The sequence below is a fragment of the Oncorhynchus masou genome, chromosome 5, assembly GCF_036934945.1.
Source record: "Oncorhynchus masou masou isolate Uvic2021 chromosome 5, UVic_Omas_1.1, whole genome shotgun sequence".
In the NCBI taxonomy this organism is placed as follows: domain Eukaryota; kingdom Metazoa; phylum Chordata; class Actinopteri; order Salmoniformes; family Salmonidae; genus Oncorhynchus; species Oncorhynchus masou.
The window spans coordinates 40,863,789-40,888,337 of NC_088216.1; the positions used below are offsets into that span (position 1 = coordinate 40,863,789).

The following is a 24,549-nucleotide window of genomic DNA, read 5'->3' on the forward strand; positions in this document are numbered from 1 at the left end:
CTCTTCTAGGCTTCTTCAGTCCTGTCGCTGAAGATAATGGGAGGCTGATTGAGGGGAAGCGTCTCCTTATATAGTGACACCTCAGGCTATTAGTTGCCTAGGCAGCGGGGTAAAACACTAGGAGCAGAGCTCCCCTATGGGGCGGAGCTCCACGATGTCGGACAGTTCTAGCTGCTACAAAAGGCGCAAACTATGTGCTTGCCGTGATGTGTATCCTTTTTCTAGATTGTACTCTTTAACAAATGGTTTTCAAAATGTACTTAAGTACTTTTTTACTGTAAAAGTACATCCTTTGAAAAATGCTCAAAAAAATACAAGTACACAGAAAAGCTACTCAATTACAGGAACGTGAGTAGCCTTTAATTCATTACTTCCACCTCTGACCAAAATAGAAATACTTGGCAACCTTAATGGTTTGAATGTTGGATTCTATATTTTCCATTTGTAGGACAGTACAAGCTTGCTTTGGTCGATTTGGATGGAATTCCTTCAGCACACCAAGAAGATCTGAGAGTGTGTTCTGTGGGTATATCCTTCCTCATCAAAGTTTTCACTTGTCTCATCACTATCATCACCAACAAGATTTTCATCGTCGTGGAAATATTCAGTCAATAATATTTCTCAAATAATGGAACTGGTGATTTCAAATATACTTTATTACAAAGTAACAAATGCCGAGCCTTGGCACACTTTTTATACAGGTTTCATCCTTACATCACACACATAATAACTCCTTTTATGTTAACGATTCATCCCCTCTGGCATTTAGCCACCAATATCTTTTTGCCTTGCACTAATTTTAGTTTGGTTTTACATTAGGGCATAGAAACATTAGGCCATAGCAATGGTACAAGAATAAACAGACATGCCCACTCCCAAGACAGGTCCATGTCTAATGGTGTCTAATGACCTAGACACACATTTAGAGTGCACTTATTCTGCTGATTTCTCTTAAGATGTATAATGGGCACACATGTACTGGAAAATTCCCAATAGGTATAACCATTGCAATAGTAAATATTAGGCCATAGCAATGGTACAAAAATAAACAGGCATTCCCACTCCCAAGACAGGTGCATGTCTAATGGTGCCTAATGACCTAGACACACATCAAGTTAATTTATTTTAATCTAAGATGTCACACCCGTACTGGAAAATTCCCAATATCATCAATTAAGCAGTGCAGATACACATAATCTTCTTCATGATTAGGCTCCTCATGGAGATTATATTCCGGATGAACGTCTTCTAACACTTGAGAATCATTAATATCCTCTAGTGAAGATGATGAATTGGCAAACGATTGGTGTATTCTTAATGTGCACTTTTGTTTCGTCCAATAACTTCTGCCAGACCTAACTGCCTTTGGACAGCCACTACTACTACAAGTCAATTATGCTACAGACAAACTGACTAAATTCAGAGGTTGACTGACCTTTACTCTGAGGCTTTTGTTCAGTGTAGGTTTAAGCAAATCAGTGGGGAAAAAAAGACATGAACCAGTGTGGGATAAGTGAAGAATGTGGGTTAAGTATATGGGATATGGTACAGCTAAATTATGGACACATCATTTGATAGATTGAAGTTAATTGTCTTGCAAAAGTTAGGCAGTTACACATTACATTTACAATTTTACTGTATCCATATTAGCTAGCTAACTATTGAATATCACCACAGAAATGTTTAGAGTTAGAAGTGCACACATCTAGATGCTAGACTGTGGTAATGTTAGTCCAAAACCAGTAACCTTAAAATAGCAACCTAGTACATAGATGTATAAGCTTACTCCCTTGCACTAGCTGTGTACATTTTCATCTCAAGTTAGTTATGCTCCCTTTAACCCTTTCATGCGTGAGTTCCAAATATCTCTAACGGTCGCCCCACTGGTTCAAGTCTTTTTTTTTATGCACGTGATGTTAGAATGTTCTCTCCATTCCAGAATGTGATTGATACTTAACAGTACATTTTATCCGCGCTGCCCTCAAACTAAAGCACGCAGCCTGTTTATATTTATAGGTTGTTTTAACTTCAATTTCAAATGATTTTCAAACAAGTTTTTATTTTCTAAAAACAGTTTGAATTTAGGTGTGTTCCGCCTCCTCATTCATTCACATAAAAATAGTCATTTTTACTTTTGCGGATAATTACATTTTTGGGACATTTCTGACACGGACAAAATTCCCCAAGCACTTCCCAATTGTTTGTGCAGTTCACGTCTGCAGACATTTGCTCATCTCCTGTCAGAACAGGATCTGCACACGTGTTCACATTTTCCATTCCACATTTCTATTGTAGCGTACTGTATGTATGGAGCATAATATATTTGTGTATATTCTTTATCACCGCGGACACGTGAGGTAACGTTACTAATTTTATAACCTTTATGGTGTTATAGTCAATCGTGCTTATGTAGCCACATTCTTCTATTAGCTCGGTAAAACAATGCTAAATGCGTCAGAGAAGTATTATCTTGTGTTGCATTTTGAAGCTACCATGGCCTTATGACTCTCAAGTGGTGCAGCAGTCAAAGGCACAGCACATCAGTGCTAGTGGCGTCACTACAGACTCCCTGGTTCAAATCCAGGCTGTGTTTCTATCAAAGTCAGTGCCTTATTATGTTATAATAGTTATAATAATAGTTTCCGTATGCCGTTTCTGCTGTAGATCATAATATATTCCTTATAACTGCGGACACGTGAGGTAACGTTACACATTTTATAACCTTTATGGTGATATTGTCAATCATGCTTACCTAGCTACATTATTATATTAGCTCTGTAAAACAATGCTATTTGTGTCAGAAAACTATTAGCTTGTGTTGTATTTTGAAGCTACCCTGGCCTTATGACTCCCAAGTGGCGCAGCGGTCTATGGCACTACATCTCAGTGCTAGAGGCGTCACTACAGACACCCTGGTTCAAATCCAGGCTGTATCACAACCGGTCTGTGATTGGGAGTCCCATAGTGCAGCGCACAATTGGCCTAGCGTTGTCCGAGTATGGCCGGTGTAGGCCATCATTGTAAATAATAATTTGTTCTTAAATTACTTGCCTAGTTAAATAAAGAAAAAATATGACCATGGTTTGTTTATTTGGTCTATTCAGCATAGCTCTGTTCTGCCCTGCCTTGCCCCCTTGTGGAGCTCAAAAGTTAGTTTCTTACTGTTATAACTCAAATCTGTGATTTTGTCAATGCAATAAACTGTTTCTTTATAGCAGTGTTTATTATGTTACTTCTTTGTAGTATTGTTTTATTGCTATATCCTTATATTGTATTCTAATGAATAATTCCTCTTTATTCTGTACTTTCAGAAACCAGAAACATTATTTGCCAATATCATAACTGGAGCTGGAGATCTTTGGAGCTGAAGAATGAGGACAGCTTTTGTATGCTAATGTACACTCCTGAACAGTTGTACTGGATGAAAACACATATGCCAATATGTAATATTCATATATTTTATTGCAGTACTGGTAGTTGGTTCAACAATTTGTTTTACTAGAAGACAAAAAACTGAACATGCATAACCCATATTTAATATCCATGCAGTGACTGAACAACAACTGCATTTCCACCCCCATCTCTAAAGGCATAGTATCATGGCAGGTCACCTGTCGAGTCACCTGTCAGGTCAGTCAGTCACTTATTGCTGCAGATGTGCTCAATAATGCTTGAGCATGTGATACTCCTCAAAGCATGGTGAAATACATAGAGGTGTATCACAAGCTAGACACATGTATTTTGTCATCTTCCTCTGCTTACTTCTGCTGGCGCCAGACAGGTAGACTTTGCAATGCCTCCGTGTGCGACTACCTTGAGAAGCAGTTTGAGGGAAAATGCCGTGCAGTGAGGTGTAGGGGATTGTCTACAGCAGGACGACCCCCAGTGGATGGGCGCCGAGGGGTGTGGTGCTCCTCCAGCAGCTCTCTCATGAGGTTCTTCTCTGTATTTTTGGTAGGTAATTACTTTACCTATGAGGGAGTGGGGAGGATGAGGAAAGTTAGAGGATGATGAGGCAGTGGGTAGGTGGGTGAGATATTGTCACTATAATTGCATAGTGGATTTGTATGTGAACTGTACATCCAATTACAAAAATATATTGTTCAGTAATCATCTCACCTGTTAGTTGGAGGTGAACTATGCTGCCGTTGAGGACAGCAGTGTCGATCAAATGGAAAAATATCTTCTTATACCACTTGGTCGTTTTCCGAGTGCATTCCACAAAGCTGTTTATCATGTCTGCCTTATCCACAGCCCCCATTTTGAGGTTATAATCAAGCACACAATCTGGTTTGATCAATCTCTCTCCGGTCAGGTGGTCCACCTTCCCTGTGGCCGACATGGTTGCTGTATGGACAGTGGAGAGGACATTGACCTGACTGTGCCAGAGGCCCCTGTGCTGTTGGAGAGCAGATGCTGGAAGAGTGTGGGACTGCTGTACCAATTGTCCACGTACAAAGTGTGTCCCTTGCCGAGATGAGGAGCCAGCATGGTCATCACCACGGACCCGGACACCCCAAGCGCCTCATAATGTTTGATGTCAGTGGTGGACCCTGTGTAAACTATAATGTCCTGGACAAATCCTGTCTTCACGTCGCACATGACAAAGAACTTGACTCCAAACCTGTGCCCTTTGGAGGGAATATATTGACGGAATGCCAGCCTACCTTTCCATAACATCAGGGACTCATCAATGCATAGGTCCTTGTATGGCACAAAGACCCGACCAAATGCTGATGTCATGCTGATAAGAACATTTCTTATTTTGTATAACGGGTCACTTAGGATGGCAGTAGCATTGTTGACGAAATGCAGGCATCGCAGCAGAACTAGGAGGCGATCTTGGGAAAAGAGGGAGGCAAAGAAGGGAGTTGCAAACATAGGATCTGTGCTCCAGTATTCTCTTAGGGAGTTCTTCTTTACTATTCCCATGAGAAGGACTGTCACCAGGAAGGTATACATTTCACTAATTGTGGTTGTCACCCATTTAGCGAGTTTCCCCCTCACTCCTGGCTCTCTCTTCTCCTGTAGCTCTAAGGCATAGCGATTGGTCTCCTCAACTATGTCTCCCACCAGCTCCTCTGTCAGAAACAACTTGAAGCACTCAAATCATGCATTCCGATTCTTGCACAGATTGTAATGGGCACATATTATGTGTGTAAAATACTTTTTTGAAGGTTGTACTGATTATGATGAGCTAAGCTAATTCCAGCTGTGTTGCCATGTTTGTTGACATACAATGCATTCTGGGATTCACGTCTGTTTGACCAAAGATGTTATAACAAAATGAGGTGAGTAAGAGTTCACTTATTTTTTGAGGACTTCCGGAAATTAATGGTGGGATGTGAACGATGGTAGATGACACACCCCTTCAACATGCATACTACAAACAGACCAAACTCATCTCGTCTTCTCTTATTATCTTTGGTTTCTGTGAGGATAAAATGCATGGCTGCGCGCTGAAACTAATCGTCGGATTACTTTCGATTTCTATAAAGTGTTTCACCTAGTTATTTCGATCAATGGTGAGCTCACCCGTGATGTGATTAATTATATATAGTAATTGCTATTAGCTAATTCATATTGTAGTTTACGTCAGCCGAGAGTTAGAAAATATGACTGCTTGTGTTGGGTCAATCTTTCTTCAGCGCTAGGACAAATGTAGCCTACATTTTTCCGGTTAGGATGATTGTGTTATGCTATATTTACTTCTGTGAATATCTGAACAATGCATCCAAAAATAAACTGCTGACATTCTGGACATAACTTTGAAAGGACTGTGTTTGTGTAAATAGTTTCTGAAAAAAGTGTTTGTTGCATCATTCGAAACGCAGATTGTTGCATCATTCGAAACTGCCGTTCAAAACGAGCATTCTAAATGAGTGTTCTAAACACACGGGTGTGATCGTACGCTTCAGGGACCACTGTAGAACGATCACACCCGTGTGATGGTACGTGTGAAAGGGTTAATAGATGTTACTTAGCTAACGACTTAGATATTACAAAGTGATCTTAGTCAATTTATGCTTTGTAATATGTTTATGCTAAATGTGAGCGTGGCTAACGTAAGCTAACATCATAATGGCTATAAACAGAAGTTAACCTTGGGAAGTGAAAGATTTTATGACCTATGGTGGCGGTTTAACTTTAAAATACATATTTTTGCGTTGAAACTGCAAATTCGCTGATAAGACTTACTTTTGTAAAACGGCCACAAAGTCAACATTAAATAACTTCTAGCTCTTGCTAAATTAGTTTTGTTGGCCAGACAAACAATGTGACCATCGGTAAAATATTCAAACCATTTAGTCTTGGTAGCTTACCCGTTTACTGAGTTTTAAAAAATCGCAAAACAATTAACTTTAACAAATGTTATGGCTGAGCCAATTGCTTACCTGTCAGTTTGTGAAGTCGACCGTTCCCTCATTAAAAACCATTCGCATTTAAACACGGCTCGCGTACATCTTCACTGAGTTGCGGGATCAATCCTGGAATGTTCTTGACCGCGAGGGGCCGCTGATGGCTGATTTTGTGCTATCTCAGCCCCAAAGCTCAGTCATGTTTTCTGGGAGGGTTTATAGCTAGCTAATATTGACATTATATTTAATATTGACACATAAACGTTATTTTATGAAACCCACCAGTGACACCAATGACTTCTGCCACATTTCCTTCACTCTGCATTTTTATTTGTTTGTTTCTACTTAAAAGTCAGTCACATCATAGAGTTCTGGGAACCCAACCACAGCAATAATCAATTTCTCCTCCATTCTTCTGGTTAAAGCTAGCGATGGACTCACGTAGAAACAACAAACATTGATTGATGGAACTATACTTTACACATTCTAGCAGGACCCTACACCAACCCCTGTGATTGGTCATCGCCCAACATTAGCTAGATTCTTTACATCCACTTTTTCACAAGACGACAACCTGGTTTGCTGGTTTTCTCAGGAGTCCCTAAATCATTAAACACAAATTAAAGTGTCATGTTTATGTAAAAACGCCCCTAAAGTTAGCTTGCTTATAGCGATTTTCCTAAATTAACTTAACAACCGTGCTTCTACACCTGCATTGCTTGCTGTTTGGGGTTTTAGGCTGGGTTTCTGTACAGCACTTTGAGATATCAGCTGATATACGAAGGGCTATATAAATAAATTTGATTTGATGACAAAAAAAATAGGCAGTCATTTTTCTCTACATTAACTAACATATTTGCACTATTCATTATGACGTTATAATTACTTACGTTTGCTTCCATCCTAGTATCTTTGCTGAAGAATGTCTCCAGTGTAGGCAGTGGCGTAAATACTTAACACTAGAACCTTCATAGGCCAAACGCCCCTGACGTTTGATTTTATAAATACATTTAAAAATCTACCCCTTCCCTGAAAATGTCTATTTTAGACTGCTCATATGTCTGAATTTTGAAATCCCAAACAGAAAAGTATTTAGAGCCTTTTTACCTATTCCTAATTTAATTCGCTAAGACAATGTGCTGTAGGACGTTGCTACTCAGGCAGGTGCTAATGCGTCTCTCTTTAGTTACTGAAAGAATGGGCAATAATTGTGCACCTTACTTCACAATTTAAGTTAAATTAGGATTAACTGAATGATAAGGAGGGTGAAAAAGTTGATTTAATTTAGAAAGACAATAGTGTAATGATGAGTTTGTGTTATGCCTACGCTGACAATAATTTGACCGCATGGCATGCAAGGTTGATACTGTCACGGCTGTTGAAAGGAGAGGACCAAGGTGCAGCCTAGTGAGCGTATATTTTATTTTATTAATGAAAATGACACAGAACAAAAACAAATAGCACTACAAAAACAAACTGTGAAGCTCAAAGGCTATGTGCCCTAAACAAAGTCAACTTCCCACCAAGACAGGTGGAAAAAAGGGCTACCTAAGTATGGTTCTCAATCAGAGACAACGATAGACAGCTCTCCCTGATTGAGAACCCTACCCGGCCAAAACATAGAAATACAAACAATAGAGTATAGAATACCCACCCCAACACACCTCGACCAAACCAAAATACAGACATAAACAGGATCTTTAAGGTAAGGGCATGACAGATACCATTTTCTTTTAAACGTTACTTTGTAAAAAAGAAGCTGTTACAGGAGACTGTTTTATTTACTGTGATTCTATTACTAATCAAATGTATTGTAAGGGAAACAAAAACATGCTACATGTTGTAGGCCTTTAGAATAAAGCAAAAATATCAGTGACTCTATCCAGCGACAAACAATGCCAGTCCACTGAATGAATGACAAATGGATGGAATGGACGATAATAGTGCTAGTGTGAGGATTTATGTCTATGCTCTATAACCCACAACTATATCACGTAATATTGAATTGTTTGAACAGCAGTTGTGAGTGTGTGTGTGTGTCAAGGACTGAGCAACATGCTGAGACTGCTGCATGTGTCAAGGACTGAGCAACATGCTGAGACTGCTGCATGTTGCAAAACTGTAGATAACATCCCAGCAGATGCTTTGTCCTTGTGTTTGTATGTGACAATATTGAGCACATGGTGTGACTTGCTGTATCTTACAAAGTTGTGGTTAATCAGGTATAGGGAGGGGTAGTCATCACAAGGTTTAACTGAGATAGAAAAATACTGAACAACACAATAGCAGGAACTGAGCAACTGTTATAACTAGGGGGTGATAGCAGAACAGTAAGAATCTATACATCGACGGAGGGAGAACTCCAAGAAGCGCCAAGAGGCGGGGACCAGCCTGAGCGCCTGCGATAGGCTGTGCAAGTTAAACCACGCTCAGCCTCTACTGTGATAGGCCAACAGACGGGTTGGAACTATGTCTATCACAGTATATGAACAGCTGTTTTCTTACATCCTGTCAGTTGCCTGTTCTGCCCTGCATGGTATTACAGTGAGCCCATATATACGGAAGTTGCATTTGCCATTTATTGCTTAGCTAATAAAAGTACATAAAGTACAATCAGTGACTCAGTGTTATAACTTGTTCTGATACCGGATTCGAATTGACTCAACACTAACAATTTGGTGACCCCGACAGTGATCGGGTAGAAGGACTTCGCTGGAGATTGTCCGGTCGATTGGCCATTGCTGTCATCGGATGGTGTTTCTCACAAAAAGACCGGTCTACTAAAAAGGTAAGCAGATACCTATTGTAATAACTAACATTCTGCATATTGGCGTTATCCAAATTCATTTTGTGAGAATACCTGTTTGATGTCAGTTACTAAATTTAAGAAGGCTGAAGCAAAGCACTGACATGGACGGGGTACCAACCTTCCTAATGTTTCCACTGCTCACATGGGTGAAACACCAGTATGGAGAATTACGCTTAACGAGGCTGACACCTCCATTCCTGAGGTTGTCAGAAGAGCCAGATTTCACGGAAGAGAAATGACAGACCACCCGGATACCGAAAACATGCTCTCCAGGATTCTTGAAAGGCTTTGGACAACTAGCCCGGAAGACGTGGGACTGGTGGATATGGAACCGGTTGTGATATTGGTTGATGATGACACTCCTACACAGCCTCAATACCCATTGAGTGAGGAAAAGGTGAAATGGATTGAACCTACCATCGCTGGGTTGTTGAATAGCAAGGTACTGTTCCACACAACGTCACCCTGGAACACACCGATCTTACCTGTCAAAAAAGGGAGCACGGGAAAGTGGAGGATGGTTCAAGATTCCAGACCTATCAACGATGTCACCGTACCTGATGTGAGGCCGGTTCCCAATCCCTACCTGGCTCTCCAGAACATCTCACCAGCCCAAGACTGGTTCTCAGTCATTGACTTAGCCAATGCTTTCTTCTGCATTCCACTCCATGAAGACTCACAACCTCTGTTTGCTTTTACCTTTCAAAATCAATGCTTTACTTACTCAAGACTGCCACAGGGGTACAGGGACTCCCCGGGAATGTTCAATTCTGTCCTTAAGGAGCACCTGGAAGATCTCCCCTTACCTGAGGGGGTTACCCTTCTCCAATACGTTGATGACCTCTTGCTAGCGGCACCTACCACTCTGAGACCTGTCTCCAGGCAACTGTTGGATTCTGTATTTTACATTATAGCCATTAGCATATATATGATTAAATATTATCTGATGTTGGTTGTGTGAGGTGTCTGCATTTGTGCACTGGAGCATCATTATGAGATTAACCTGTTGAAATTCTAGGGGCGCAATTTCATTTTTGGATGAAAAACGTTCCCGTTTTAAACAAGATATTTTGTCACAAAAAGATGCTCGACTATGCATATAATTGATAGCTTTCGAAAGAAAACACTCTGACGTGTCCAGAACTGCAAAGATATTTTCTGTGCATGCCATAGAACGTGAGCTTCAGGCAAAACCAAGATGAGACGGCATCCAGGAAATGAGCAGGATTTTTGAGGCTCTGTTTTCCATTGTCTCCTTATATGGCTGTGAATGCGAGAGGAGTAAGTCTGCCCTTTCTGTCGTTTCCCCAAGGTGTCTGCAGCATTGTGACGTATTTGTAGGCATATCATTGGAAGATTGACCTGACCATAAGAGACCACATTTACCAGGTGTCCGCCCGGTGTCCTGCGCCGAAATTGGTGCGCAAAAGTCAGCTGCAAGTATTTTTCCATGGAATTTAGAGAAGAATACAGGCTTCCACGAACGATATATCAATGAAGAGATATGTGAAAAAACACCTTGAGGATTGATTCCAAACAACGGTTGCCATGTTTCCGTCGATATTATGGAGTTAATTCGGAAAAAGTTTGATGTTGTAGGTGACTGAATTTTCGGTTTGTTTCGGTAGCCAAATGTGATGTACAAAACGGAGCGATTTCTCCTACACACAGACGCTTTCAGGAAAAACTGCGCATTTGGTATGTAACTGAGAGTCTCCTCATTGAAAACATCCGAAGCTCTTCAAAGGTAAATTATTTTATTTATTTGGTTATCTGGTTTTTGTGAAAATGTTGCGTGCTAAATGCTACTCAAAATGCTAAGCTAGCTTAGCATACTCTTACACAAATTAGTCAATTGCTATGGTTCAAAAGCATATTTTGAAAATCTGAGATGACAGTGTTGTTAAGAAAAGGCTAAGCTTGAGAGCAGGCGCATTATTTTCATTTTATTTGCGATTTTCAGAAATCGTTAACGTTGCGTTATGCTAATGAGCCTGAGGCTTTAGTCACGATCCCGGATCCGGGATGGGGAGATTCAAGAGGTTAAACAACTGCTTGCTACTTGCCTGTTTGTGTGTGACAAGAACTGAGTAACATGGTGTGACCTGCATGTTGCAAAACTGTAGATAACAGCCCAGCAGATGCTTTGTCCTTGTGTTTGTATGTAACAATATTGAGCACATGGTGTGACTTGCTGTATCTTACAAAGTTGTGATAGGGAGGGTTGGTCATCACGAGGTTTAACTGAGATGGAAAAATACTGAAAAACACAATAGCAGGAACTGAGCAAACTGTTCTAACTAGGAGGTGATACCAGAACAGTAAGGATCTATACATCGACGGACTCCAAGAAGCGCCAAGAGGCGGGGACCCACCTGAGCGCCTGCAATAGGCTGAGCAAGTTTAAACCACGCCCAGCCTCTACTGTGCTAGGCTAACAGACAGGTTGGAACTATGTCTATCACAGTATAAAGAATACTGTTTACATACATCCTGTCAGTTCTCTGTTCTGCCCTGCGTGGTATTACAGTGAGCCCGTATATACGAAAGATGCATTTGCCATTTATTACTTAGCTAATAAAAAATACATAGTATAAAATCGGTGACTCATTGTTATATTTATCCTAATACCAGATTCGAATTTCTAACCCTTGCCCAAGCAGAGGCCCTATCCCTACCTGACTACAAAATTCCATTTAGATTGGATGTCTCTGAACAGGATGGCTATGTCCATTCCATCCTTTATCAGAAACAAAAGGGGGAGAGAAGCGTGTTACATTACTACATTACTACAGACAACATTGAATGTGGCCAAACTGATTGTGCGAGACAACATCGCTGCTCTGTCTAAAGCAATAGGGAAAACAGCTCATATCGTTATGAGACATCCTCTGGAAATCAACACAGATCATGGAGTAACAGCTTTTATTAGCTCAAAATTGTTCACTCTCTCCAGCAAAAGAAAATCAAAAATCACAAAAATGATCACAGCAAAACACATTACCTATGTTACAGGTGCAACCAACATGACAGACGGGATGGGACACAGAGAACCGCAAATTTGTGAGGACAGGGCAGCAAAACAAGTAAAGGTCAGGATGGACCTCGGGAATGTCCCGTTGGAAGGAACAGCAGAGACTCTGTTTACGGACGGTTGTTGTTACAGGTCACAGACACCAAGAGAAGGTAACATAGCATCTTATGCAGTGGTGAAGCAAGGAGGAGGGACAGGAACACACAAGGTGGTAGAAGCAAAGAGATTGGACCCATCTGAGGCCTCAACCCAGCTGGCTGAACTCAGAGCACTAAGAAGAGCTCTGGAACTGAGCAAAGGGAAAAGAGTGAACATCTACACAGATTCTGCATACGCACATGGCATTGCACATATAGATGGCCCACAATGGATGAGGAGGGGCTACCTGACCAGCTCAAAGAACCCATAAAACACAAACAGGAAGTGCAACGACTAATTGAAGCGATACAGCTGCCAAGGAATGTGGACATCATGAAATGTAAAGGGCACAGTAAAGAAGGCACCAGTGTGAGACAAGGCAACGACAGGGCAGACCAAGCGGCCAAAGAGGCTGGAGGATATACTGCACAACAGATGGTACAAAGGACAAGAGAAATACAGGAAGAACTACAATGGATACAGTTAGGCAACTACAAGAAGCAGCAGATGTATACAAACAGACTGTTTGGAATAGGCATGGAGCCAGAAGAGATCACAAAGGCATCTGGAGGGCACACACTGGAAAGACGGTAGCACCCACCAAGTTACTTAGGTCAATGATACGAGAAGAACACAACAAAGCGCATGGGGGTTGGAAGAGCGTGGCCAAAGCTCTGGAAATATTGTGGTGGCACTCTCATATGCAGGACATGACAAGGGAAGTTTCAGACAGCTGTGACATCTGCCAAGGCTACAACAACAAAATCTCATTGGGAGAGGTAATAGGAAGCTTTCCTGTACCTGATGCACTGTTCCAGGATGTGTGCATTGACTTCACTGACATGGGACAAGACATGGAAGGGAAAAGGGAAGGGAAAAGATACCTGTTGGTAATGGTGGATAGGTTCACCAAGTGGTGGAGGTCCGTACTCCTGCTGTTGAGACCACAGACGAGAACAGGGACATCCTGGTTGGTGACTGGGTGAGAGTGAAGGTGCACTCCAGGAAGTGGACACAACCCAGGTGGAAGGGACCATTCCAAGTCAAGGAAGTATCAAGCCACTCCTTGAGGGTAAGAGAGGTCCATAGAGACATCTGGTACCACCGAACTCAGTGTAGTAAAGACCAGACACCAAGCAGGACACCAGATCAAGCAGGTGAAGTTCTTGGTGAGTTACAGCCATAAAATATGGAATGGCACAACCTTCTGTTGGTGACCACACTGGTAGGACTAGTAGCCCATACTACAGGAAGCATAGTTATCACTCTAGAGGAAGGAGAGTCTCAGGTGCTCACTATACAGCACCGAGTAAGATATGGACATGGAGAAATGGGGCAAGGAGGATAGGGGATATCTGTCCGATACACACCCCAGGAGGCTGTAATGTTCTGACGCCCTACGCAAGACAACAACCAACTTATCTGTGTAATGGGAAGTGGTGTCCCTATTGGGACTACATGATAACTAATGTGGGAACGTTTTGGGAATGGAGGAGAGGTTACCCATATAGTATTGGGGATCTCTCTAGGGTGGGGAGATTCTCAATGATTTGGAAATCTCCTGGAAGGGACATTTGTAAAGGTGATGAAATCCTACTAACCATCAAAACCATTAAGCTCTCTGATGCAGGTACTTACACCCTTGGACAGGACAGACCTGGGGCCCACAATTTGGGCCTGTTTTTCATTAAGGTGCTGCCAAAACCACAGAGGTTCCAGATGAGCCAGGACCAGACACCCTCTTCCACCCCTCCTAACCCGAGGCCTCCGTAACAGAGGGACCTGTGAATAATCCATTGGTGCTTGGGAGGCATAGACGTACTGCTCCCTGGACAGCGGATGTGGTGGATATACACAGCAACCTGTTGGGGGTACCAGTAGGGGTTCCTCATGAATTCCAAGCCCTGAGTAGAAATGATGGGTTTTGGCATCTGATGCCTATTGTAGGGCCAGCCATAGTGGATGCACATCAATCCCGTGGTGCACTTACTGGTATGTCAGAACAGTTGGAGGCTACCTCTAGGGTGGACAGGCAGAATAGGTTGGCCTTGGATATGATTCTCGCTAATCAGGGGGGTGTAGGAGGGTGGACTGTTCTCCTGGCTTGGTGGTTGGTTTGGTAAGTACACTGCACTGATGGTTACTGGCTTACAGAATATCGGAGCATACCTCATGTCTCGAGGGGATCTCCAAGACGACGAGTGACGACTGCACCCCGACGTTGTTCTCCAAATAGGGGAACGGTTCAGGAAAGCCGAAGTCGACCTGTTCGCGTCACGGGTGAACGCGCAATGTCCCCTATGGTTTTCTCTACGAGCCCAGGACGAACCACCACTAGGGATAGATGCTTTTGCAAACAAGTGGCCAGAGATTCTCCTGTACGCATTTCCACAGCTCGTTCTGTACTCAGCGTAGTTGAGGGCAGAACTTGAGTTAAGAAACGTAGCAGGGCTAAAGGGCTGTGTTCTCATTAGGTCCAAACAATTATTTACAGACAGATTATTTCACTTATAATTCACTGTATCAAAATTCCAGTGGGTCAGAAGTTTACATACACTAAGGCACTGACTGTGCCTATAAACAGCTTGGAAGATTCCAGAAATTATGTAATGTGTTTAGAAGCTTCTGATAGGCTAATTGACATAATTTGAGTCAATTGGAGGTGCACCTGTGGATGTATTTCAAGGCCTACCTTCAAACTCACTGCCTCTTTGCTTGACATCACAGAAAAACTAAAAGAAATCAGCGAAGACCTCAGAAAATAATTGTAGACCTCCACAAGTCTGGTTCATCCTTGGGAGTAATTTCCAAACGCCTGAAGGTACCATGTTCATCTGTACAAACAATAGTATGCAGGTATAAACACCATGGGACCACACAGCCGTCATACCGCTCAGGATGGAGACGCATTCTGTCTCCTAGAGATGAACGTACTTTGGTGCGAAAAGTGAAAATCAATCGCAGAACAACAGCAAAGGACCTTGTGAAGATGCTGGAGGAAACAGGTGCAAAAGTATCTATATCGACAGTACAACGAGGACTATATCGACATAACCTGAAAGGCCGCTCAGCAACAAAAAAGACACTGCTCCAAACCCGCCATGACAAAGCCAGACTACGGTTTGCAACTGCACATGGGGACAAAGATCATACTTTTTGGAGAAATGTCCTCTGGTCTGATGAAACAAAAATAGAACTGTTTGGACATAATGACCATCGTTATGTTTGGAGGAAAAAGGGGGAGGCTTGCAAGCCGAAGAACATCATCCCAGCCGTGAAGCACGGGGGTGGCAGCATCATGTTGTGGGGGTGCTTTGCTGCGAGGAGGGACTGGTGCACTTCACAAAATAGATGGCATCATGAGGTAGGACAATTATGTGGATATATTGGAGCAACATCTCAAGACATCAGTCAGGAAGTTAAAGCTTGGTCGCAAATGGATCTTCCAAATGGACAATGACCCCAAGCATACTTCCAATTCCAAATTTGTGGGCAGAACTGAAAAGGCGTGTGCGAGCAAGGAAGCCTACAAACCTGACTCAGTTACACCAGCTGTCAGGATGAATGGGCCAAAATTCACCCAACTTAGTGTGGGAAGCTTGTGGAAGGCTACCCAAAACATTTTACCCAAGTTAAACAATTTAAAGGCAATGCTACCAAATACTAATTGAGTGTATGTAAACTTCTAACCAACTTGGACTGTGATGAAAGAAATAAAAGCTGAAATAAATCATTCTCTACTATCATTCTGACAATTCACATTCTTAAAATGAAGTGGTGATCCTAACTGACCTAAGACATGGAATATTTACTAGGATTCAATTTCAGGAATTGGGAAAACTGAGTTTAAATGTATTTGGCTAAGGTGTATGTAAACTTCCGACTTCAACTGTATGTACCCCACACATACAATTATCTGTAAGGTCCCTCAATCGAGCAGTGATTTTCAAACACAAATTACACCACAAACACCAGGGAGGTTTTCCAATGCCTCGCAAAGAATGGCACCGATTGGTAGAACGGAAAAAAAAAAGAAGCAGACATTGAATATCACTTTGAGCGTGGTGAAGTTATTAATTACACTTTGGATGGTGTATCAATACACCTAGTCACTACAAAGATATAGGCTTCTTCCTAACTTCACCATGAGGCCAAAACAGTTAAAGAGTGTAATGGTTTGATAGGAGAAAATTGAGAATGGATCAAAAACATTGTAGTTACACGGAACTGTAAATGTAATAGAAATGAATCGTAAATAACGTATTGTGTCATTTTGGTGTCACTTTATTGTAAATAAGAATAGAATAACATGATTAAAGATAATCATGAATGAATCGTGAATTATGATGAGTGAGTAAGTTACAGAGGTATAAATATCATACCCCCCAAAAAATGCTAACCTCCCCTATTATTGATAATGGTGAGAGGTTAGCATGTCTTGGGGGTATGATCCTCTGTAACTTTCTCACTCATCATTATTCATGATTCATTCATGATAATCCATAATCATGGTAGCATCCACATTAATGTAGAAGTGTTCGAAAAATACTTATTTTACAATAAAATTACTCCAAAATATTTACCATTCATTACCCTTAAATACAAGGTGACATTCTGTACAGTCACCCCATATGAAACATTCTATCTCAAATCTAAAATGCTGGAGTATAGAGCCAAAGTAAAAGTTGTAGCTTCACTGTCAAAATAAATACGTAGGGAAGTGTACGTGAGTGAAGAAAAGTATATCACGTGGCATCACTGTAAACATCTTTGACATTAAGCATCTCAATCATATCACGTGAAAGGGAAGGAGTTCCCATAGGTCGTTTGGTGACCCATTACTCTACTCAGATACTCTACTCAGAGAACCAAGGTTACATCCGTAGCCCAGCATTTTCATGTCTGTATTTATTCAAATGGTAAATACAACTGGAGAGTAACTTCAAAATATACTCATAGCATCTCTGAATCTTTATGTGGCATTCCTCCTCCAGACCTGATTGAGGGCTAAAAGGCTCCATAACATTAGCTGCCCAGCTGCTTCCCTTTGTCGCGTTTCCTATTAGGACCAGACGATAAAGCTTCCTGAGCTGAAAGAGTTACAACGGTTAACAGAATTATCTTCAATTGGATTATTTTAAAGTTTGTTTTTCTTTATTGAAATTGCATGGCATGCACAAGTAATCTCCCGATATCCTGGGGACCTGGATCAATGTTGAATATTGCAGTGCATCCAGTGTGACCATGCTGATTAAGAGGTTATACACCACAGTGTATTTCACAACAAGAGGTTTTAAAACTTATCCAAATATAAGAGATGTTATACCCTCTAAATAATCAGACACTCTATCCACCACATTTATATGCGTACTACATTTAGTGTGTATACTGTATTCGTTTTTTTACATGCACTTTATACATTCGGCGAAGTAGTCGAAACAAGGGCAGATATTTATGACATACGCTACTGAAAAGGATGCTCTAAGCTAGTGTTGAAGATCAAGTCTCCCTTGAGCCGCATGATTGACAGACCAGTCATCATTTTCTGTAGGGTGGGGGGGTCTGAAGTCCGATACCTTAAGTTATTTTATTTTTTTAGACACAGCAGTGGGAATGTCGTCAGGGAAATATATGAAGGGGGGAAAACGTGGAGGTGTTGAGGCTGGGCTGGGGATGTGAGCCTGGGCCATTGCTGCCCCTGTTGAGGCTGGGCAGGGGGTGTTGGAGCTGGGCCTGGTGCTGCCCCTGTTGAGGCAGGGCTGGGGGTGTTGAAGCTGGGCCTGGGACTACCCCTGTTGAAGCTGGGCTGAGGGTATTTAGTCTGGGCCTTTTGAGGCTGAGCTTGGTGTGTGGAGGCTGGTCCAGGTGCTGCCCCTGTTGGGACGGTGGCCCTGTTAGGCCATGTGTGCTGGGGCCTCCTGCTCCCCTGCCCTGAAGGGTGAAAGGAACCACTTACTGTACATACAGTACACATATATAGCAACACAGGAATATAGATGACGAGAGTACTTGAACATATAGAAGAGCAGGTAAGCACTCCGGGCTCTGGTCCTCAGCACAGTGGCTTCATTGGACATTGACACTTGGCTGTCGTTACAGCAGAACCAGTTTCCACTTGCATTCAAGATGTCACTAATGTAGTGCCCTGTGGCACAAAGAAGACAGACATCAGGTCAAGGGTCAGGCTCTTGTGGGTAATGGAGTGTATTATAACAGTTAAACAGTTCATTTGGAAGGTATTTTATATGTTACATGTGTCAAGTTTGGAAATCAGCGATAAAGAAATACACGTGGTCTGTAATTAGGCATGCCTCTCCATTCCTTTGGATTAAATTGCGTGAACTCTTGTCACGCCCTGGTCTTAGTATTTTGTGTTTTCTTTATTTATTTGGTCAGACCAGGGTGTGACATGGGTTTTGGTATGTGGTGTGTTTTGTTTTGGGGTTTTTCGTAGGTATTGGGATTGTGGCTTAGTGGGGTTTTCTAGCATAGTCTATGGCTGTCTGAAGTGGTTCTCAATCAGAGGCAGGTGTTTATCGTTGTCTCTGATTGGGAACCATATTTAGGCAGCCATATTCTTTGAGTGTTTCGTGGGTGATTGTTCCTGTTCTTGTGTTAGTTTGCACCACTTTAGGCTTGTTTCGGTTTTCACGTTACGTTTCTTGTTTTGTAGTGTTTGTGTTTATTTGTTTTATTAAACATGAATCTAAATAGCCACGCCACATTTTGGTCCGACTCTACTTCACATAAAGAAAGCCGTTACAACTCTAAACATATTGCTTGTCGGGATGGCACTTTGCTCTGAAGCCTGCAGCCTTGCTCGCTTAGCCGAACTAGCTATTGGAGGGTCTAATTATCCCCTACACCAGGGTTTCCCAACTGGCGGCCCGTGGGATGAATTTGGCCCACGGGTGATTTTATTTGGCCCCCCCATGTTTTCTGATTTAAAAAATATATAATTGTTAAAAGACTGTAAAAGCACCAGCAAATCAGTTCCAGGTGATTTTCATTTTGGAAGTCTGTTCCAAACTATTCCCAAGCACAATAAAGAGATATACGTGATTGTACACAAATGTAAGCAAGGTTTGGAAATAGTCAAATATAATATCTGTTTGGGCTTCTTAAGGTCATTTTGCAGTCTACAAATTATTATTATCCCCGGCCTTCACCCTGGATACTTGTTTATATGGCAGAGGAGGACGTGAACGCGCAAATTGAGGGCCGAGGAGAAGGGAGTGATTTGGGATTCAGCCTATGCCATTTGTACTGTGCATCTGCATGTGTGTGTTTTAAGGTATTTACTTACCGGAGTTTGCGGAGCCTCCCAAATGAGAGACTACGCCAGTCAGCTGGTAGTAGCCAATCACTGACTTCACTGGCTGCTGCTTCTGTAAGAAAACACATGTGATCATTGGATTCTCATTTCCCCTACAGTCCACTACACTACTCGTCTACTGCAGGACGTCTACTATATCATGTACTCCTCATAACTATCTCAGTGTTCTGTCATAACTTATATTTCACTGGTTTCACTCTCTATCTATCCTCACCACGGAGGCTGTCCACAGCACTTTCCCTGGTTCCTGGTCATTTGAATCTGAGGGGTCAAATATACATATAAAGAGCTGTGAAAACGTGGTCGCTTGTCTGAATTGCTCTGGTCTAAAACAGCTTCCGTACATCACTGAAGATGTCTGAGAAACATTTTAATTTGCAGCTTCTAGCTTCTGTATGCAGGACAGAGTGGGTGGCTTGTGTGCAAGAACAAGAAGAGTGTTGTGATGCCTTGACCTACCTGAACAGTAGAGGGCGCTATCTTTGGCCTCTCCAGGTGGGTTGGAGACTTGGCTGGCGAGGGTCTGGGGGATGGACATTTGGATATTGGGGGTCTGGTTGGTGAAGGCCTGTGGGCTGGCACTGTGCAGGGGTGGCACCGTGTCCCCACAGAAGGTGGAGAGCCCCAGCTCCAAAGGAAACAAAAAAGGAGCCTCCAGCTTCTCCAACCCCCCAGGTCCTCCAAACCTCTTCAGATGCAGAACCAGCACACTGCCCAGAGACAGAGAGGAACAGACAGACAATGAAACCAGTCAACAATTAATAGATGAGTGAAATTTGTTCTGTGGTGCTCATCCCTAAGTCCTACAACCTGCTCAGGAAGTAATTACTCCTAAATGCTCAGGACACAATGACCACTCATTTCATTAAATACTGCCAGTTCTAGGTTATAACGGGGCAACTCACAGAGGCAGTGTGTGGAACTGCTCCACCTTTGAGGCGTGGAGGCCCTTGCAGCCCGCACATGTGAATTCAACCTTTTCTCCCTGGGTTAGAAACACAAGCATTACAAAATGAGTGATACCACTACAATAATAAGATACCGTATTCTGAGACAGTGGGCAGCTTGCCCTGGGTGTTAGTCTCTACACCCAGGGCTAAACCCTACGTGCTGACTTTGAAAGTGAGTGCTAGGCTGCTTAGCAAGGTGCGCTCAGAGGTGAAGTCCAATGAGAGGTGATTGTAGTCCTCTCTGGTGGACGACTCGCGCCCACAGCTTCAGAAGCAGGACAAAGAGAAGAAAAAATGCATCAGGTTTCTGTTTCAGGTCTCTACAATGTTATGCCATGTGTTTTGTAATATCATTTGAAGAAAGATCATGTTACCAGTAGATATATTACAACCAATGGGAGCTCTTACCTGGTACATGTGCGCACTGAGACAAGCTGGAACTCCAGCTGGGAAACAGGGCAGGTATAGTTCACCCCGAGCGTCTTCAGTATCATGCCCTCCTCCTTCAGCTGGCACAGCATATTCACAAGTAACTCGTGTGCGTCCTATGATGAGAAAGAAAAATACCAAGATAAAATTGAATTATTGAGAGAAAATGAACCCTTGCAAAAAGAGTGCATGTTCAGAAGAGAGTAGAGTGCCTCAGTTACCTGTTGCGTGTCCCCCAGATACTTCAAATCATATCCCGACAAGGAGTACTTGACCTTCCACATGAGGTCTGCTTTTGAGGCCTGGTTTGCGCCACTGTCAGGTAGACCCGAACGGTGCACATCAGACAGACACCTGTAGGGGAGACGGAGAGTAAATTAGCAGCTGACTGGATGGTGTCAACCTACTGGCTTACGGCTGAAGAGGCAGATGAGTATATCCAAATATTTTTTATCTTGCGGCACCCCATCATCAGAAATGATTCATTCGATTCAATATAATTTCACCTTTGAGGACTGACAATGAAGCAAAACAACAAAAATGTGTTGTTTATTCTCCTAAGATATTTGGTTTGGATACTGCTCTCATTTCCAGAGCATTTTAAAAGCTACCAAATGTCCCATACTAATGTGGAATGTTCAGTCAATGACCTGTATGGGTAATATAGTCATTCTACAGTTTCCAAATTGGCCTACAAATACCTACATCATAATCATTGTGTCATTGTTGTTCCTCTGGGTTATGAAGATTCCCGAAAACCAAACAAAAATGGAAATAAATAAATAAATGCAGAGGAATATGAAGTGGTTAAGGTTAGGGAAAGGGTTAGCAAAAATGCTTTCCTAACCTGCTACGAAAATCACTTTCTATAGCTGTGGCATGAAGAGTGTGTCCCTCCTTGAATTTATGAACACAAATAATGGGTGGGTGTGGGTGTGTCTGCTTTTGAGCCTTCCCTTACCTGAGCAGGTTGGAGAAGGGGGAGGAGCTCCAGAGTTGTTCCTGGCGTAGGATTTCCTTTGAGAAGGAAGGCAGGACCAGGAGGCACTGCAGGGTGGCGTTTAGGAAGCAAGTGTTGCCAATGTTAGGCAACCTGTGAAGAAGAACCAGCCATCAGTACACACATATAGATACAATATCCTAGAAACATTGAGTGGCCTATGTCATAAACCTTCATAACTCTAGAAAGTGCTGACAATGGCAGCCATCTTGGTCAGGGATAAGTTCTATGTCACTCTATGAGTACACAAAGAAGTGGATGTCCTTTAGACCAAGATGACCATAATTCATGGTTTTATAAATATCTAATAAAACTGACATGCTTGATAGTAAGCCCCGTCCCCATAGTATATCAGACATTGATCTCTAAACAATAAAGAGCTTATTTTCAATGCATCTGCATTGTGTTGTGGTTGCATTTGCGGTGTGTTTTGGTTTACCCAAGAAGTTCCATGTTGACCAGGGCCCCCCGTTCTCCTCTGGCCCCCTGGGTCTCCTCTGATCTTCTGGTGGCTGAGCTGGCCCTGGGAAGAGTCTGGCTTCTGGCACCTGAGCCTGACCTCTGGGGCCTTGGGCTAGAGTGGTCCTGAAGAGACAGAGGTCTGAAGGAAGGAGAGAAACATGTGTAAAGCTTCATAAGCAGATATAGTATCCCTCTACACAGTATCTCTCTTAAATACTATACTGTACTATAAACACAGTCTGAGTAGTTATGCATGTATTGATGTCCATAAAAATGCAGTGTACTAAGTAGACCAGGGCAATAGGTTAGTACTCTATTTATCCACAAGATGTGATTAGAAGAGCCTAAAACTGCAGTTTGAGGAAAATAACTTTCTGGGACTGTGTTATCAAGCGTCTCAGAGTAGGAGTTTGATCTAGGATCAGTATTTCCTTTTAGATCATAATAAATCAGATTATTATGGACAGAGAGGACCTGATCCTAGATTAGCTTTCATACTCTTGATTAACACTGGCCCTGGTCTTGTAGCTCTAAAGCCAACTCTTCAAGGGGACTCCAGGAAGGCACTGTGCTTATTTTATTTTTGTTTGAATTACCTGACTGTTGCGCCCTCTTGGCTGGTGTCTCCATCACCGTCCAGTGGGTTGGTAGGAGAGGGAGAACTAGGGCGGGACACCACTGGATAGGATTTCACTGGGGAAGGGTGTTTGGCAGGTGACCTGGGGAGAGAGGGCTGTTTAGCAGGAGAGCAAGGCTGAGAGGAACAGTTAACAGGAGAGGGAGGTGGATAGAGGGAGGAGAGTTGGTCAGAGGGTGAGGGGTCAGAGGTGGCGGAGGCATTCCGTTCAGAACGGTCACTTGGAATTGGAGAGGGAGATGAAGTGCTACTCTCCTTCTTATTTCTTGTCTTCTGCTCCACATCAATTGAATTGGCTTTCTGACGTTTTTTCTGTTGACAAGAATATGTGTTAGTGCGAAATAATTTCCCCCCGATCCCCAGCCAATGTAGAAAAAAAAAATGTATGTGGGGGGGGGTCATATTAATAGGAACAGGTAGGCCTAAATTAGAGGAACTTAGCTATCTCTCCTCAACCTCAAATAACACAGTATAGACAAGTAACATAGAGTGATATTTGCAAAAGCTGAACTTCATATACATTTCATGTACACTTTTTATGTATTCGTCCATCAGAATCTACTTTTACTTAATTCTTCCCACAAGGTCTAAGAGAAAAATACTACTCCAGAATTGAAGTAGTTGTTAATTGATTAAATGACCTGATTTCATACCTTTTTGCACCAGCAGAAACAAGCCATGTCGACAACCAATTAAGACTGATACATATCCACATTACATAATATTTCAAATGGGCTTTAAGACCATTGTGATGTCATCGGTCATGTATGACACCACAGTCTGGCAACCCAATCTAGAATTGTTTAAAATATAGAGTTCAATTATCAAATATGTTTTATTGAAAGTAAAGTTCTGCAGTATACATACAATATTGTAGATATGGGGCGGCAGGGTAGCCTAGTGGTTGGAGCGTTGGATTAGTAACTGGAAAGTTGCAAGTTCAAATCCCCGAGCTGACAAGGTACAAATCTGTCGTTTTGCCCCTGAACAGGCAGTTAACCCACTGTTCCTAGGCCGTCATTGAAAATAAGAATTTGTTCTGAACTGACTTGCCTAGTAAAATTAATATGCTCCATTGTTTTCTTATTCCTTTTTTTACATACATTTTGTATATAGTTTATTTGAACATGCCACCACAATAAATGCATTTTAAGTGCCTTCATCTTCATCTTCCTTGTTTTTTGATAGCTTCCATGTTGTTTGTGAGTTGGTCATCGGTTTATTGAAATGCTAAATCCTTTTTCTCATATTCCCCAGCAGATGGACAAAGGGTTGGTCAAAAGAATGTGAACAGGTTTAGCCTAAACCTCAAATAACAATCCAGATTGGTTAGGGACAGTTTTCTGTATTCAATCTTGCCCTGAGGGCAGCTCTGCCTCAAGGGCAGAATGAATG

At 42.2% G+C, this 24,549-nt stretch overlaps 1 protein-coding gene across 2 annotated transcripts in view; it reads right to left on the reverse strand.

The window, feature by feature from the left end:
• Positions 1-17,435: 17,435 nt before the first annotated feature.
• The window catches only part of LOC135539586 (ubiquitin carboxyl-terminal hydrolase 37-like), a 15,993-nt gene continuing 8,879 nt past the window's right edge, over positions 17,436-24,549 (reverse strand). The window contains exons 2-10 of one of the 2 annotated variants that reach the window (XM_064965550.1): positions 23,114-23,236; positions 22,495-22,656; positions 22,017-22,148; positions 21,277-21,409; positions 21,035-21,171; positions 20,792-20,891; positions 20,582-20,661; positions 20,136-20,386; positions 17,436-19,728 (exon numbers count right to left, since the gene is read on the reverse strand). In XM_064965550.1, coding sequence (XP_064821622.1) covers positions 19,643-19,728; positions 20,136-20,386; positions 20,582-20,661; positions 20,792-20,891; positions 21,035-21,171; positions 21,277-21,409; positions 22,017-22,148; positions 22,495-22,508 — 933 coding nt within the window. In that variant the 5' untranslated portion in view covers positions 22,509-22,656; positions 23,114-23,236 and the 3' untranslated portion in view covers positions 17,436-19,642. Of the gene's footprint in view, positions 19,729-20,135; positions 20,387-20,581; positions 20,662-20,791; positions 20,892-21,034; positions 21,172-21,276; positions 21,410-22,016; positions 22,149-22,494; positions 22,657-23,113; positions 23,467-24,549 lie in introns of both variants that reach the window. The other variant, XM_064965549.1, reaches the window with a different exon arrangement.